General features: G+C 40.1%; 1 protein-coding gene across 5 annotated transcripts in view; it reads left to right on the forward strand.

Annotated features, from left to right (window-relative positions):
• The window catches only part of mef2aa (myocyte enhancer factor 2aa), a 54209-nt gene that overhangs the window by 23434 nt on the left and 13373 nt on the right, over window positions 1–17402 (forward strand). For 3 of the 5 annotated variants that reach the window (XM_026365110.1, XM_026365109.1, XM_026365112.1), the window contains exons 3-4: window positions 3021–3224; window positions 15879–16013. In XM_026365110.1, the coding sequence (XP_026220895.1) occupies window positions 3021–3224; window positions 15879–16013 (339 nt within the window). Of the gene's footprint in view, window positions 1–3020; window positions 3225–15679; window positions 15812–15878; window positions 16014–17402 lie in introns of all 5 variants that reach the window. The other 2 variants (XM_026365111.1, XM_026365113.1) reach the window with 1 other exon arrangement.

Genomic DNA, 17402 nt, shown 5'->3' on the forward strand with positions numbered 1-17402 from the left:
ATGGGTTTGTTTTTACAGATGCATGTTGCATAATACTTAGAGGTTAGATGTGTTTTAAAAGCCTTATTAGCTAGAAAATAATTAAAAAATATGCATATACAAATGAAGTTTCCAAACTCAGTTGAACTTCAGTAAAAGTAGTTTTGGTGTTGATACAACTTTTGGGGAAAAGTTGCAAATGCAGAAAGTGTGACTGGAGAGCAGATTTACCACTACATTTTGACATTGTGCTAGTGTCTGAAAAGGTCAGAGTTTTCAGCCTGGTACAGTCCAAATGAGATGCTGGTATGGTTACTGATCTGTCAGGTATTGTGTGAGCTGTTATAATGACCTTATCAAATGCAGAGAAATTTGGAGTCTCTCCAGTTTATTGGAAGTGTAAATATATCGTCTAACTTCTTTCTTCGCCTGACGTTTCATGTCTTATAACAGCTCCAAGATGCACTTGTATAGTGTGTGTTACATTACAGCCTAGTAATAAAGTATAACAATGACAGGCTAATTTAGTCATTGTGAACTACATGAATTAGTAAGGGAGCTAGACTACATGTGTACCACATCTTACTGCAAGAGCGAGTCAAATTTTTGAAACCACACTGGGTATCTTTGTGGGTGTCTTTGACTGGGTGAACCATAGGAAAGCTCCGTCAGAGAACCTCCCACTTGACCTCAAGGATGTTTGTGGTTATCCACTGTCTCACCAGTCGCCCCAGAGAAGATGGGGGCGGACTGAGGCTAAATTTGTTTTGTGTCATGACTTATCAAATTAAACCTATAAGATATCCTACACCATAAAAATAGAGCAAAACTGTCTAAAATAGACCACTGTTTTCTATTAAGGGTTACTGTGTAAGTACAGAAGAGTAATGTGGCTGTCACCTTTAATGGCAGTGTGAACAGCAGCTGGCTTTTGTAGAGGTACTGTTTCTGTGGCTGGGGCAAGGACCAAGTCTCAGTGCTGTTGCTGAGATTGAAATGGAGAGGTGCCTGGGTCAGCAGCCCTGCACTCAGCGCTCTGCCATGCATCCAGGTGGAACAAAGTCCTCGCTCAGCGTCTCATCCTGGGCTTCCTGCTGAAAGGTGACATCTCCGTGGCTTAACAGCCACATTCATCTGCTAAAGAGCATACAATTTGTTAATCATTTTCCCCCATGACAGTCCCTGCTTTCCAGTTGGTTAGGCAAACAAACAAATATGCAAGCAGGCGAATGGAGTGGGCAGCCCTGGTGTTTAGTCAGAGGAGACTAGTATCAGCTGGTTAGAACAGCAGGTCCTCTGACTGGGTAGAAACAGACCTGAGACTGGTCACATGCATTATGTCATTTTCTGCCTCCATGCAGCGTTCCACCTATGAGAATATCATCAGAAAGGACATGCACAAAACCACACAATGCCTTTTCTGTTTGGCCAAACTTACTCAAAGGCTTTATGTGTCTGCAGTTTGCAAAGAAACATGTCATTTGATTCAGCTCCTCCTTAAACCTTGTTATTTCAAGAAATGCCGTTTTAGAATTTGGTTTGTCATATGAGCTTCACTAACATTGGTGCACCGAATAGAAAATGACATGACATGAGGATGGGCTCCTGCATGTCTAGAGCAGAAATAATTGTCCAGTGTAATTACCTGTAGTACAGAGGGTTTGAAATACATTTATCACAGCTGAAGTGACCCTACTGTCTGAGTGGTTACAGAGACACTATGCAACACATAGGATTATTCTGCATTATATCTGTTAAAATGAGGGTATAGCTGCAGGCTGTGACCAATTAAAGTTGAACAAAGCCAGCTCATCTGCTCAACTCCTCTTTTAGTAGGTCAGTGAAACTGATGGAGAACACAGACACATGCAGTCCTTTGTGGCTCTAAGTGTAGCTTTTACCAGCGCATTCACATGCCACAAACATTTGACAAGTCACATGCAAGAAAGAAAAACACAAATCTGAAGCAATGGTACAAAACTATTTTCTGGAAACAACCATTGCAAAACAAGAGAACAAAACAACTGCGTTTCTATCCTGTCTACATGTGAATAATGTTTTTCCCTTGAGAAATGAGTGTAGCATACTGTAAAGAGGTGGTGTAACATAATGACATGTTAGAATGGGTCTAAGGCAACCACAGAGACAGAGCTGCAGAGATACGGGACATAAAGTCACTTTGCAAAGAGGGTTGCGTTACTATTGGAGTGATGTATGACCCGAGTCCCATTTGAGGGCTCATGTTACAAGGCTTATGCTGCACTACAGAGATAGCTTTCCGTATATGGAGTCGGGGCTACAGTAATGTATGGACTCCTGTTATTGCCAAAGCTCTGACTCAGCTCGCTGACTTGTGCCTCTAACTCTGACCTCTGTCCTGATAACTAGGCATTTTAGACATTAACTATATTATGGCAAGAGTTCCCAAAGTGGGAATAATCTTGTTATCTGTCTACTCGGTTATGGTAACATTGTTTTAACTTAATCACACTGTTTTTTTTCTGGCTAAGCCTGTTGTGTACACACTCCAGATGAAAGTATTTGTTTTGGGGTTTTATGGGTTTTAAAAGAATTGAACAGAATAAATGAAGGCGCTCTACAGCCTCATCTGTACGTTGTACCTTTTCACTACTGCATTTATTTCACAGCTACTGTTACAGTACTTTGCAGATTAAGTTTTTACATACAAAACATATAGTTATTTAACAAAACTACTGTATATTGCACTACTAAAGAAACTTGATTTACAACATTTAAATGTTGAATACACACATAAAGCAGTGAAAATAATCAAATTATATAGTACATTATATAGTATAGTATTTTTGCTAATATTATTTATATGTTTTTTTTACTTTTACTAATTACTAATAATTATACAGTACAAAGGTCTTTGGATAAATATGCACTCTGCCTTAATAAGAATGCCAAATTAACATTTCCACCTACATCAGATACACATTTCAGTTGTGTTCACTTAACTTTGATCTTCTGTGTACTTTAGAGAAATAGCTCAGCAATGTTTTCTTTGTGTTTCCCAGGTTACCTTCACAAAGAGGAAGTTCGGCTTGATGAAAAAGGCCTACGAGCTGAGCGTACTATGTGACTGTGAGATAGCACTCATCATTTTCAACAGCTCTAACAAACTGTTCCAGTATGCCAGCACAGACATGGACAAAGTGTTGCTGAAATACACAGAGTACAATGAGCCCCATGAGAGCAGAACCAACTCTGACATTGTAGAGGTGAGTGCACGTCACTTTCTTACTTTGTAAGAGGAAACTTCCTACCTCACTTCACACCTTTTTAAACCCATCGTGAGAAAGTACACGTATCTGTCTTCTTACATGACTTATATTTCTTTTTAGGCACAATCAAAGTAAAATAATCAAATTTTACTAAATGCATTTAACCTGGAAAGGTTAGTTAAATGCTGTAAGGGTAAGAAACAAACAAAGAATGAGAAACAAGTAACAGTTTCCCTCCAGTCACCATTGTGATAGGGCACAGGAGGTCTGCACTCCCTGATAAGTTCAGCTAAGCTCATGCACATCAACTGACGTGAAAAACCTATCTGTGCACACAGTAGCTCTTGTCCACCACTGTTTCCCTTAGATATTGTACCTGTAGGGCTCAGTTGTCTGGTTTTTCCTCATTGCAAACAGTCAGCCTGGCAAATGCTGTAGTATTTTCAGTGAAGATACAGTGTTCAGTACATTTCATACTGCTCTATAAAGAAGCACTTGGGTTTCCTGGCAGATCCTGCATGCCCGGTGACTAGCGGAAGATTAAGCCACTTGTTATGCGAGCAAACAAAGTTGTCAGCCAAAAGTGTAAAAGCCAAAGTCAATGAGAATGATTAGGGATGCATCCTGTTCGCAGCATCTTTCACTGGCACACGTGTGATTTCTGGTCTAATTCAAGCTCTGCTTTAAGAGGCCGGTATCTTTTCTCTGGCTAGATGAAAGCATGTACAATGTATATTAATGTCTTTTGATAAAATCATTACACTGCTAGTGTAAAATTGCTCTTTCATTTTTAGAGCTTAAATTTAAAGTTACTTTTTCTGCACAAAGATGGTTTTTATTTGACAATACAGACTGCTGCATTGTCAGTGTTTATCGCCACCTGCCCATAGAAACATACAGCTACTTAATTAATGCACATTAAGGGTTTAAGAAAAAAATAAAAAATCAAGAATCCTAGCTTTGGAAAAGACTTCCACTTGGAGGAATTAGTGAAATTACATGCAGTATAAAGGAGTCAGCTGTGGCCCATTATCTTTTATTCATGCTGCTGCTGCTTGTGAATTACCTGCTTGGCAGACCTGCAGAAGAGTGCTTTGGCATCCAGTGGAGTCATGCAGTCACTCCTCCATCAGGGGCTCTCAGAGCTGCAGAGCAGGGGCTCACCTGCATAAAAAATACATGAATACACTCCTTACTTACGTAACATTGACCACAAATTTGTTTTTGCTATGGCTCTGGAAGACTTTACTGCAAACCGTGCAGCATTCTCAAAATCATTGTGGGGTTATTTACCACCGATCATCTGGGTCATTCCCATCAGGCCGTTGTAGGAAACATATCTATGGTTTATTGGTGTGTATTTATGTATCATACGTGGTGTATTTGGTGCATGATGTAGCAACAGTGGTCCCATGCTAACTTTCCACCTAAACCTTCTGGCTACTCTCAAGGAAGCTGTCCTGCCACACAAAAGATGAGAACAAGCCTGAGAACAAGCCGCTGTTGTTCCCGCTCACTCGGCCAGCATCTTTGCAGATATGCACAAATCTCTCACTGCCTGCTGGCTACACGGTCAAGGTTCAGAAGTGAAGAAGCAGAGCAGAAGTAATTAACCCAATCCTCTTCACATCATCACCATACAACCCTACTATTCACTTGGCCAGGAAACCAAATTTGGAAGTGGCTGATAATCTGTGGCATTTGATCACATTTCACAAGAGAAATTCTAATCTCAGCCGTTTTGTTGACTGTATCTATGGGTGAGCAGTTTTATAGTCTTTGTGATTTTCTACAACTGTATAGATCTCTGTATACCACACAGAGGAGCTAATGCAACGTAATGATGGCAAGAATGCACCCTCCCTCCATTTATCTGGTGGAATGGGCCTCACATGAGGACACTTACACTGGACGCTAATCCCAATTTTTAAATTGTGTTAAACCAATTTGTGCCACGCAAACAATCATGTGCTCATTTGTTCAGTTTGTGAGGCCAGAAAAACCCTCTCCCACTTTTACTGTGAAGCTCATTCCGTGTGAAAAACTAAATCAAAGGTCACATTCCTGCTCAGTAGTACCATCTGTAGATAAAGGCTGAGCTGTGCAGTGTGGGAGAACAGTCTCCATGTTTTCCACAGATGGATGCATGCCTGGGCCACAGTTTGATAACCCAGTGGAGGGCTATGGACTTTGTCTCAAACTTGGCTCACAGTCCAAAGCAGAGCAGTAGGCTCACATTTGACTTCTACACTATGTGTGTGTTGGTATGTGTTGAGGGTCTCGAGCTTACCAACACTCCAGGCGACAGGTGAACTGTTGTATGAAATCTCTCCTCATATGTACCGATGTGTGTCACACAAACCTTTTTTCAAATTTTAAACAGTATTAACATCATATTTTATTTTAATCTTAGATTTTTTTTGCTAATAACATAAACATCTACAATTTCCACATAAAGTTTCTCATGTGCTATATCTATATCCCTTTGTAAGTTGTAGATGATGCTTTAGCTGAAGATCATAATCATACTCAAATGTACTATTTAATGGGGTTGTGTTATTGTGAAGTGAGCAGAGTTAACCTGGCCTTGTTTCTATTGTGCATCCCATTCAATCGTGTTTATATCACAAATGAAAATGCTGCTGTTAGTCATTACATTAATCTAATAATATTTACTCTTCCTCCCCTCTCCGCTAGTGGAGCTAATGAGATTTTGCTCATGCTCAACTATAAGCTCACACCATTCTCTTTCACACAGAAAGAGCTCTGTGTCTCCAGAAGAAATCCTTTAAATCAGAAAGGAACTTCACAGGCATCATTTGGTGTTTTATATCCCCTCTCATTTAATATAATACAGTCAAGGTATATAGTATAGATTAAGATTAATTGAATTTTCTGGCACATTGAATTGACATTAAGTCAACACTTAATTATAATCTTATAAAATGAGGGTTTGAATAGGCTTTAACACAATTTGCAAATGCAGTTTTAGTCAAATACCAGTGCCTCATAATTATAAATGAGTGGACTGCACCATAGAACTGACTTCTCACTGCCCTTTTTATGTCTTTTACCCTGATGATTTGTGAGCGTAAACAGCCTCATTCATAGGGAAATCCTGTTTATCTTCTTCATAATAAAGAGGGGTGGCCATTGTTACTGTGACTTGGGGAAAACAGACAGTTCTCCATCTATTTATGAAGGAACAGTCCCCCTCTCACAAGACGACTACAGCAGGAGGAAATGAGCATGAAATTATCATGTAATTCCCATTAGGTTTTATTCCACGATCACTATCAACTTTTGTCATAAATGGAGCTATATTAATTATTCAATAAGCTATGTAAATTTTGACCATTACTGAATGCCAAGCCCTGTGTTTTTTATCTAAGGGTCTATTTTGTTTGTTTCAGTCTGCCCTTTGCAGATTTTACAGTGAGAAAAGCCAATTACCACAATTGAAGGTTCAATTGGCCAGATGATTTCTCTTATTTCTTCACTAATAGAAACAATCAGTGCAACAAGCTTCAAAATGACAGTTTCAGTGACTTACAACTCAAAGAAAAATAAACGTTATTACCAGTTACAGAATGAATCCCTTAAAAAGCTCTGGGATGAACGGCACCAGGAGCTTCAGACAGGGGATGTTTATGTTGTCAATCAAAGCCTGAGCAGTGATTAAGACTCATTTCGATCTTAATGAATGCAAATTGGCGCATCTGCTATGGTGGGATAGCTGTCCAGACTCTTCAATTAGCATGATTGATCAATTATCCTGCTGCTGGTGGCTCACTGGAAGAGAGATGAAAGACAGACAGAAACAGAAAACGGTCCAAAACCATCTCTCAGTAAATCAGATTCTTTATTTGATTAGACTAAAGAATGATCTCATTTTACTCATAGATGGCACCTCATCACACTCTTTTACGTCTTTTCAACCTTTTAAATTAATCTGTTCTCACAACTGTATCACCACAAACCAATACAATTAGACAAGTTATTCAGGAATCAATCCATTTTCACATCTCTGTGTATTTATTATCATCCACAAATAGAAATGAATGGGAATTCATAAAACTACAACCAATGGAAACGTATTTAAACCCTATTCCTCCTCTACTCTGCGAGACATGTATATTTAAACAGTATTGTGTTATAAATTACATTGTTCTATATTGCACTGGTACTGTTTGTGTAGTGCAGCACAAAGTAGTTATTCTGTGAATAGTTGCATGATAATTGATAACTATAAATATAAATGTGGGTCAGTTGTGGGTGTCGTTGCGTGGGGTGATGTCCAGTTATTCTGAGGAAACTGCTGTTGTCAGAAACATGAATGACATCACTTCCTTTGCAGCAGAGCATCTTTCTCTGTAAAGACCAAAGTCACTTCCTGTTGTTGGAGCCACTGTACGTTGTGTTAAAGTCCAAAAGCAAAATTTAAATCTAAATAAGTGAGCTGCTAAGACAAGTCTCCAGTTTTAGTTTTTGGTTAGTGGTCGGGTACTTTAGTTTCTTTGAAACACTACAAGCCAGGAAAAGGAGAGCAGCAGGCTAAATGTAATAACAAACTACGACTTCAGAGCAGATATTCATATTTTATCAAATACAATATCATGATCAATGATCAGCATTTTGCCATTAGCAGAGGTGAAACGTAGTATGAGAAACATAAGGTTCATATTTTTCGTAGTACAGTTGGTATATGACTAATGGGGAATGTAGGACAAATCTAGCTAAGCTAAGGTTTCATTAATTATATATAGAATCTGGGGTTTAATGACTCTTGTTGGGTTTTACTTTCCTCCAGCTTCCTCCAGTGTTGGTCTCTGAGTACAGCATCATCATATTACTGTTCTCCTTTTTGGTATTTCACCATAGAGCAGCAATGATGAGATATCCATTTTAAGCTAAATCAAATGTCATTGCTATTGACATAGACTTATTGAGTTGATGTTGATTTTCCAGTGCTTTCCAATATATGTGAAATTTTCAGCTGCCGCATTTTTAATATTACAGAAAAAGTATGCACACTTTTGGGCTTCTGTGATTTATTGGGCTGATATTAATATGATTTTCTATATTTTTATTTTGACTGTAGGTCACAGTGTGATATTATATTTTAGAAATTATTCTTTCTAAAATTTATGGATATGTACATTGTCTGTGATACAGCTTTATAATGAGGAAGATGTTTTGTGTTCATGTGCCACATAAATACACAGCCTGTCAGTCAATCCTTTGTCTGTGGAAAAGGATGGTAAACTAACATCATGGACAGCCATTAATTTGTGTTTCTGAAAGCCTCTTACTGCCTCTCCATTTGGTGCTCATATAATCACACCGTGTTGTGAAGATGAGCTACTTCCTCTTTCCGGTGTGTATTTTATACATCTGGGGACTGGCACTTCATCTCGGGGCCTTTATTTCATGCCAGGTCAGCTCCGAAGTTAGCTCGTGTTGCTAGTCAAAACAAACACACTGGCTCTTTACACAGAACAAGCATCTATTTTCAGACCAGTGCAGCAGAACGAGACAAAAACAAGAACTCACAAATGTTATAGTAAAAACAGTACAAAGGGTTTTATCTAAAAGAAACCACAGAAATCTCTTTGGTTTCTTACAGTTGGTGCCTGCGCTGTATGTCTTTTAATCGTATATGCAGAGGTGAAGGATGTTGTTCAATTATTTTTATAAATGCTCTCTTTTTGACATATAGCATCACATCCTCACAATGATATCGCTTATGGAGTCGTGTGGTAAGAGTTGTCTGAAAAGTCTTTTCTTGCCACAGTGAGTGAAACAGTATTAATGGTTCTGTTTCGAGCAACATGCTGGGTTTCAAAGTGTCCCTTTTTATAGGACAAGGACTCCTTTTCCTCTGGGCTTTCAGTGAAAAAGGGTCACCAGTTCTCTTTTGTAGTTTTCTGAGGGTAATGAAGCAGTTGTGGTAATGTTCATGTGTGAAAATGACTACCCTGTAGAATGTGCACTGCTATGGCACAGACACAGGACACAGTAATTGTTACCTGATGGCAGAGTTGATTTTCACACTGTGAAAATGTAATTTGATTACTGGAATTAAACTGGCCATAACCAACAGTGTCATTTCTCTTTATGTGGGATTTTGTCCTCTGGGGCTTAGAAACAGTTTTTGTTTGAATAGTTTAATTCCATTATCAAGTCCTGGTTTTCTGTGCATTTTAAGTCCATCATGTATTACATCTCACTGTTTTATTATGTCTCTGCTCTCTGGTGTGTGATGCTTGTTACCAGGTTACTGCTAAGAGATTTTTGCTTTTGGCACATGTCGTGCTTCATTGACGTCAGAGCTTTTTTCCACCCTCTCAACTACATTGCATATGTCTCATTTCAAACTGAGGGTCTCTTAGAGAGCATATAATGAAAGGAGACACAAAACAACAAAAAACAGAAGCCATGGTGCCTTCTTCTAAAAATTAGCCCCCAAAATTGCCCTGTTACAATATGAATACTGTTTTTTTTCCGATTCATATTTCAAAATGTTGTTCGTATTAGAGTGTCTGTTTGAAATATCAAACTTCTGCAGTTCTGGGGAACTAATGCTCAGATTGTTTGGACATACATAGCATTGTCTTCAAGACATAACTCCAGATGCATTACCTAGAGTGAAAGCAAGTGTACATATATTCAAAGCAGAGAAAAAGGGCACTTTATGCATCTGACTACTCACAAAAGAGTATGGCTGGTATATCACTTATCTCCCATTGTTCGTCCTAACTAGAAAAGCAGTGTTGCTGTCTTAACATATTAGCTGTTACATGCGTCACATTACCTTCATAGGTATGATGCTCTAAATGTTTGCTTGTAGCAACATGTTAGTTAAACTGCTGTTTAAACAAACAAGTAAGTAATAAGTAAGTAATGCAGTGTTTAAAGTAACTAAATATGTTTTGCTTTTTAACCTTTTGTTGTTAAGAAAAGTAATTGGAACACCATTTCATCGTTTTCTACCAATATGTTGGGTTGAATATACCTGGTTTCTGAACTGAAACCAAATATTGTACCTGTCACAAACTGTGGTCTGAACCGCATGAAATAGGTCAGACACTGAGCTGACCTAATTTGGTTTGATCTAGTTACAGAATGGTCATACTAGTTATGTTGAAGATCATTAGAACCGCAAGCCGTGAGTTCACCCTCTGTGTTCTTCAATGACCTTGCCAGCTCAACGGCTGAAATGAGACCTTGCCTTCGTGCACAGCAGCTCCTGTAAGTTAGCTCGCGCAACAATCAGCTTGCCCTTGTGCCCCCCTCCTCCCGCCGTGCGTGCTGTGCAGCCAACCCCTCCTGCCCAGGGGCGAGGACAGAGCAAAGCCTGCTGGGATGGGGAGGGAACTGGGGGGTTGGCTGGCACTGTGCCACCTTCTCCTGGCTGCCTGTCCTGACTGGGGGCAAAGAGGGAGGCTGCTGTGTCTCAGATTGATGAGGACAGGTCTGTGGTCTGGGTATAGAGTGTTGCAGAACAGACGTCCTGTTGGCACATCCTGCCCTCTCTGTCGCACGCCCCCCCAGCCCTCCGTATTCGCCTTATCGGAACTCCTAATTGTCCTTATGAATATTTTAGAGGCGAGCAGGAATGGGAGTTCAGGGTTGGGGGTATGGTTTCAAGGGCCCTGACAGCTAATGATCCACTCAATAACCAGAGAGAGAGGGAGAGAGAGAAGGGGAGTAAAACAGTCGGAAAGATTTTCAATCTTTTGTCTGGATTGTAGTTTCTTCTGATCAGTTTTTCATGTGTGCCAACCTTTTCTTTATGTGTAGTAGGAACAGAGTGTGTGTTCTCATTCCTTTTTAATCTGTAGATAATGATGACATTGGTTTGCCTTTATCCTCAATTTGTAGTTTAATTCCCTCTTGTCTATACTGAAAATATGCTGTCCGCTGATTGAGAGTGTTCTCTCTGACTGTGGCGGCTAATAGCTTTGTCACATCAGTCATTCATCACAGTCTCAGAGCAGAAAGCTCTGAAGGGATTGCTCACTGCACAGCAATCTTATTCAGTAAAATGGATGAGCTTTATTTAATTGGTAAACTAGTTGGTCAAAGTCAGGTAATTATTTGCAGTAGACAACATACAATGAGTTTGTCTCACATTTATCAAGCACTGCTTCAGCTTTAGCAGGCATGAGTCACTATAGATGAATGACCCACTGACTTTGAGCTCTGACTTCATTGTGGCATGTCCATTGTCATCGTAACATCAGGTGGGATTGAATCTCACTATGTATATTGTTTTTCTAACAGCTGCAGGACAACAATATCAAAATAAAATGCAGACTGAGTTTAGAGTTCGCCCCCTCCTGCCGTTCTTCCTGTCCACTCAGTAACTAGACAATAGAGTGAGCCAAAGGAAGGACATCAATCCAGCCTCATATCCTGCTATCAGTCCTCTCAGTAATATGTAATGGTCATGAGATTAAACAAGATATGTCTGGGAATTGCAGAGGTCTTCTTATCTAATAGACCCCCGCTCCCAACTCACAACATGTGGTGGGAAATAGAGAAAGAAAAAGGCTTCCTACATTACAGTAACCTGGTGCTGCATGGGCCATGGCACACAGTGCCTAAAGATCAACCAAAAGAGGCTTTTATTCCCCTCGAGTGAAGAATACAGCACCACAGGGGAAAGGGAACATGATGGTAGGGAAAGTCTCTTAAGATGTTATATAAGAGCAGAAATATTCCTTAGCAGATAAAAGCCTTCCTATCAGCCGCCTCCCCATGCTGATTTCCTACTGCGTTCACACTCAAAGAAGCCCTTTGATAAGCACATTAGATGGAACGGCCCGGACACAATGGTGATGTCATGAGGATTAGCACGCTACCTTGCTTAGTGTAGCGGTGGGCAAAAGGGCTAATTCACAGCACTGCGGGGCGAGAAGATGGGAGACCCGGCTGAAATGAGGTGAGAGGAGGCCACTGCAAAACAACCAGTTAAAATATAGCTTCTAGGTACTTAAGGGGAGGCTGGAATAAAACCAACATGCATTAAATATTCATCATGTACTCCACTTTTGGAACATTTTGTGTATTTTCCTGCTGTATTGCCATTACACTACAAACTGTCTTGCTGTCAATGGGGCCTGTAATCAGACTTGTGGTGCACCAGTCATAGGTCAGGTGGTGCTCCACCAGTAGTGGAAGCTACTGTAAGTATAGCTTTTTGCTGTGATTCAGGCACGGTGGAGGAGACAATAGAAACAGCCTCTTCATGCCTTCCTTTCAGCCATCTCCCCCACAATTTTGAAGTTCAGCTTTTATGCCTAACCACCATCTTTCTCCTTTCACCCTGCCTTCTATTCACGTGCAATACTGTACAGTGCATGAATAAGTTAAATGCAGAAAGCTCTCTTGACACAAGAGAGGCAGCACATTAGAGTGAAATGGTTTTCTAAGACTCACAGCAGCAGAGTAAATTGCTTGGGCCCATTTCACTGAAAGTACTTCCCAAGAAACAGGTGAAGTAGGTGGCTTATGCAATGGTTTGGGTTTTATTTTTAATCTGCGGAATAGTGTTTTCTGCAATTTAGCAATAAACGTGACTCTAACATTACTATAAAACTTAAAATAAAAGTCTAGAACTACTGTATACAGAAGTATACAGTGTGAAGTAACAATTATGAACTGTAAAAATGTTTTTTGTATTTAATTGGTAGTTCCTAAGGTGCTCACTGTGCAGAATTACATTTAAAAAGAATTCACGCTGATGTCAAAATAGTATAAAAGTTGCTATTCACTGTACTGAACATATGCTGTATATTTCAAACAATACTGAATGTTCCCCAACCTCCCAACCTCAGCTGTATTCACATCCAGCCAACTTTACTTTCTAAATTACCAACAACACAGCTTGATTCAGCATTTCAGGGACATATTGAAAATTCAGGTATCAAAACTATTCATAATGCAGAAAGAAGTTCTGTTTTCTTTTTTGCATCCTCCTAAAGATTTTCCTTTTTAGGTCAGAGCAATGTAGAGTCATGGAGCAGTAAGGAGCACTGACATGTAAGAGGAAAGTTGGGTGTCGAGTGGCCTTCAGGGCTGCATGTGGTCCCTTCTACGGCCATGTCTCTGCGTGGCTGCATCTGATTGGCCGGCATGGGGAGCCAGCCCTTGACAGGTGTTTGAAAGAGGGACACCTGTTTGGCCATGTGCTGATTTAGTGATCCATTTACTGGGAGCTGTGTGTAGCGTCTGTGGGACACCCAAAACATGCCAACTCGTTTAACAAAAAATTACAGCAATGCATTCCCAGGCCTTCGGTGTTACATGCATTAGAAAACCACAGATCATTAACTCCTGCACGCCAAATGCCGTGCATGCACACCACAGTGCATCGCAGCTTCAATTCATGTTTTTGAAGATATGTGTTGTAGTGATTCCTGTTTGTATCATGGAACAGATTTGAGTGCTGCCTGCCCTTGTCTGCTGTTATCTGGTTCCCGCTCACCCGCTGTGCTGCTGCCTCCCCTCCCTAAATGGCCTGGGCCAGTGGGTGCGGTGCACTGAAGGCTGGCCAGGCTTGTTGTGAAAGTAGAGCAGCCCTGCCCATCCCGCACAGCCGTGCCCGACCAGTCTGACCAAGATATTCCCATAATGAGCAGGTTGAAACTTAAATTTGCAGGTTGAGATCAGATCTTTGACTCACTGGTGGAGAAAGTGCATAGTTTAACTCCAGTAAACACAGGCCTTTCAAGACCCTAACTAAAGAGGGTTTGTTCAGTAAACAGGAAATGAACCAGCAAGGCGTTTTCTTAGAATGAGAAGAATGCCACTGCTCTGTACCACACCAAACAGTAATGCCTCTGTGGTACAGTGCTAGCCATTCATTATCCAAAGAACTTTGCTTTCTCTCACTCCACTGGGCATTGTGGACACTTATTTTGAAAAAATGTGGGTGCTTTTCTCGACTTCCTTATTTCTGTCTCTGCTGTGCACAATATCACGTGTGTCAGTATAATGTAGATTAACAATGTTCTGCCCAAACATGTACGGTACACCCCTCAGAAGCCGTATGCACATGAATTTGTAGGGAAGGAGTTATCAGCAAAGGATGTACCATTGCTTTGGTTTTAATGAGCAACGATATTATACAGGGGTCTCATAAAGTAAAGGCACAGGTTTTAGGAAATGTGACTTACACTGAGGTTGTGGTGAGCAGTGCTGGGTTAGCCGCACTGTCTGCACAGACCTAAACGCACTGTCACACCGCTGTCAGAGGATGTAGCAGCTGTAGAAATATCCCCCCACCCCCCACTCGCCCCATCACACACACGAAAGTCACACACTCAAAGACATTGCACATTTGCACCGCACTCACTCCTACTCACACAGTTTCTGTTTTTGCCTCTCTCTCTCTCTCTCTTTCTTTCTCTCACACACACATTTTCCACTTTGTTGGGTGATGAAGACCAGAAACAGAGAGTAAGGTCTCATTAGTACGTGTAGGTTCTTCTCCTCTGGTTCACACTTTGACCCCTACATCTACAGAGGTTGCCGACCTTCCTGTAGGCGCGATGCCTCAGCGGCAGCCCACAGACAGGGCAGGGCGGTGCTGTAGACCTGCAGCAGCCTGATAGAGAAACCTTGAGAGCCACACATAAATCATGTTTGGATGTACACTGTCTTGATATCACAAGCTGTCACACACTGTCAGCAAGTCTTGTTAACACTGCTATTCAGAGCTGTAATGAGGAGCAGAGAACAGCCTGTATGAAAGTGAGCAAAAGTGAAAAGCATTGCATTTATTTGTTGTAGCTGTATTGTGTTTTTTTTTTCCTGAAGTTAGAATTGGCCAACATGCCACCCTATGTACTTATGAGCACTTCACTTTTACAATAATTGCTCAATTTCATGCTCAAATAAGCATCTTAGACCACATTTGATAATCCATTTTATTCCCCACATGCATTAACTTTGATAAGATCCCACGAGTGACAACCATAGTGAATTACAGTCTAGGACGGACTCAAATGCTCGGCTGTGGGATCTTCTTATGCAGAGGTTTTTTTTTCCAGCTGGGTGGCTTATGATAATTGAAATATAATAAAAAATGCAAACACACACTTACAGCAAAAGAGAGGGAAGAACAAAGAAAGAGGCTGAGAGGGGGTTGCGAAGGAGAGAGAAAGGAAAAGGAGGACAATATTTAGTTTCTTCTTTTGAAGGGTGAAATGATACGGAATGATATTTCAGTTTCCCCTTTGTTCCAGACTCTTGTAATGATAGTCTTGTAATGAATTACAGTTTAGCCGGAGTTAGTGCAGCGATCTTTTTTTTTTTTTTTTTTTTTACTTTTTACAAAAGCTTGATGTTTTTCAAATGAAAATGTTTTAGAGTAAGTAACAAGCAGCAAATCACAAAGTGAGATATATATATTGTTTCTTTTCAACTGTGCAATTTCATTTCAGAAATTGAGAAACAAAGGCCATAATGACTGTGCTAGTCCTGATCCTGATGACTGTTTTGGGCACAGCCCCCTCATGGACGACCATTTCGGCAAACTAAGCGAAGAGAGTGATTTAATGTACAAGCGCTGTGGTGTAAGTACTTCCTTTGTCCCCTGCTGTTTTGTGTTGATTCCTGTCTTTATGTTGATGTTCACTACAGGCGCTAAACAAGAAAGAACACAGAGGTTGTGATAGCCCGGATCCCGATGCCTCATATGTCCTCACTCCTCACACAGAAGAAAAGTATAAAAAAATTAATGAGGAGTTTGATAATATGATGAGAAATCATAAAATCGTAAGTACTGTAAATGCTCCGTTTTTGCTTGGCTTTGTGACACAAAGGATTTTCACTCTTTTTTTCATTTAACTTAAACCTCTTTTTTTTTTTTTTTTTTTTTTACCACTTCCCCCCTCCTCCCCCAGAACCTCTGTCAACTCCTTTCAGAACTACTCTAGCTTAAAATTAATGCCCCCTTGACTGGGTGTGCATTTGTTTCTTACGTTGATTTGTTCTGCAACTGATATTTTGGCACACCCTGATAAGATCACATTTCAGTAACAGGTGAAATGTTGCATGCCGCTGCTGGAAGGATCTCACTCACGTATCATGGTCATCTTATCATAAATCAAACATCGGTTGCTAGTTAAACACTTCAAGCGTACAGTATAGTCAATACTTACTCATGTATTGTTTAAGATCTGTTTTTGAGAATTAGGGTTGCTTTTTCTTTATTTTTATTTTTTTTACTGAAACATGTTATCCACCTTGTAGTGCAACAAAAACTAAATAAACAAATATATATTTTTTTTTTCACATTTCACAGATAATATAATGTTTAAGATTTCTTCCTCCAAATATTTGTATTATATCTCTCAGTGTTTTTTTAGCATAAAGTATAATCTTACTGCTGAATAGTTCTGGCAGCAAAGTGTTCTCAGAACACTATCATTTAACATCTTACCTCTTTTTTTATCAAGTACCACACTGGCTCACCCTCTAAAATACCACAAATCTTTTGTGATCTTATCATGCGTGACAATATTAGAATTGTGCCAGAACATAGTGCTTACTAAGCAGACGTTTTCTCTATGTTCCTGACATGAAGAGCATCACTTTGCCATTAACAAACTAATGATAACACCCGACTGGCTCACTGGATAATGCTATAATGAAACGTTCTCACTGGCACCTGTCATTCTCACTTATGCTTTGCACAGTCAGCACTCTGTAGGTAAATGGAAGTGAGTCACAATTCTTGTAGTTGTTAATCCCCACTACACATCCGTGCTGTACTGAGCAACACATTACACACTGGTGTTCCAAGCAGCAAAAGGACATTTGTGGTGCTGACTGCTGCAATGCCGAAGTGATCACCTGAAATGCATGTTTTTAGAATTTTGTTTTGTGTGTTTTGTGTGCACTGTGGTAGCACTGAAGACATGTGTATCCCGGATGTATGATGTTAATGACAATAAACTTTTTTTTCATGGTTGTATGGTGTCACTAAGTAGCCTTCAGATGTTTCACAGACATGTTTCAAAAAATGTTTCATAATAAAACAACCTGCAAGCCCAAAATTTAACTGTATGTTTTTTCTTGCAGTGCTTTAGTGTGTTGCCTATTTTGCAAATTTATTAGTTTGTTAAATCTAGTCCTCAATGGGAGCTCTCTGTTAATGATGCC

The sequence above is a fragment of the Anabas testudineus genome, chromosome 6 (assembly GCF_900324465.2).
Source record: "Anabas testudineus chromosome 6, fAnaTes1.2, whole genome shotgun sequence".
NCBI classification, from domain to species: Eukaryota; Metazoa; Chordata; class Actinopteri; order Anabantiformes; family Anabantidae; genus Anabas; species Anabas testudineus.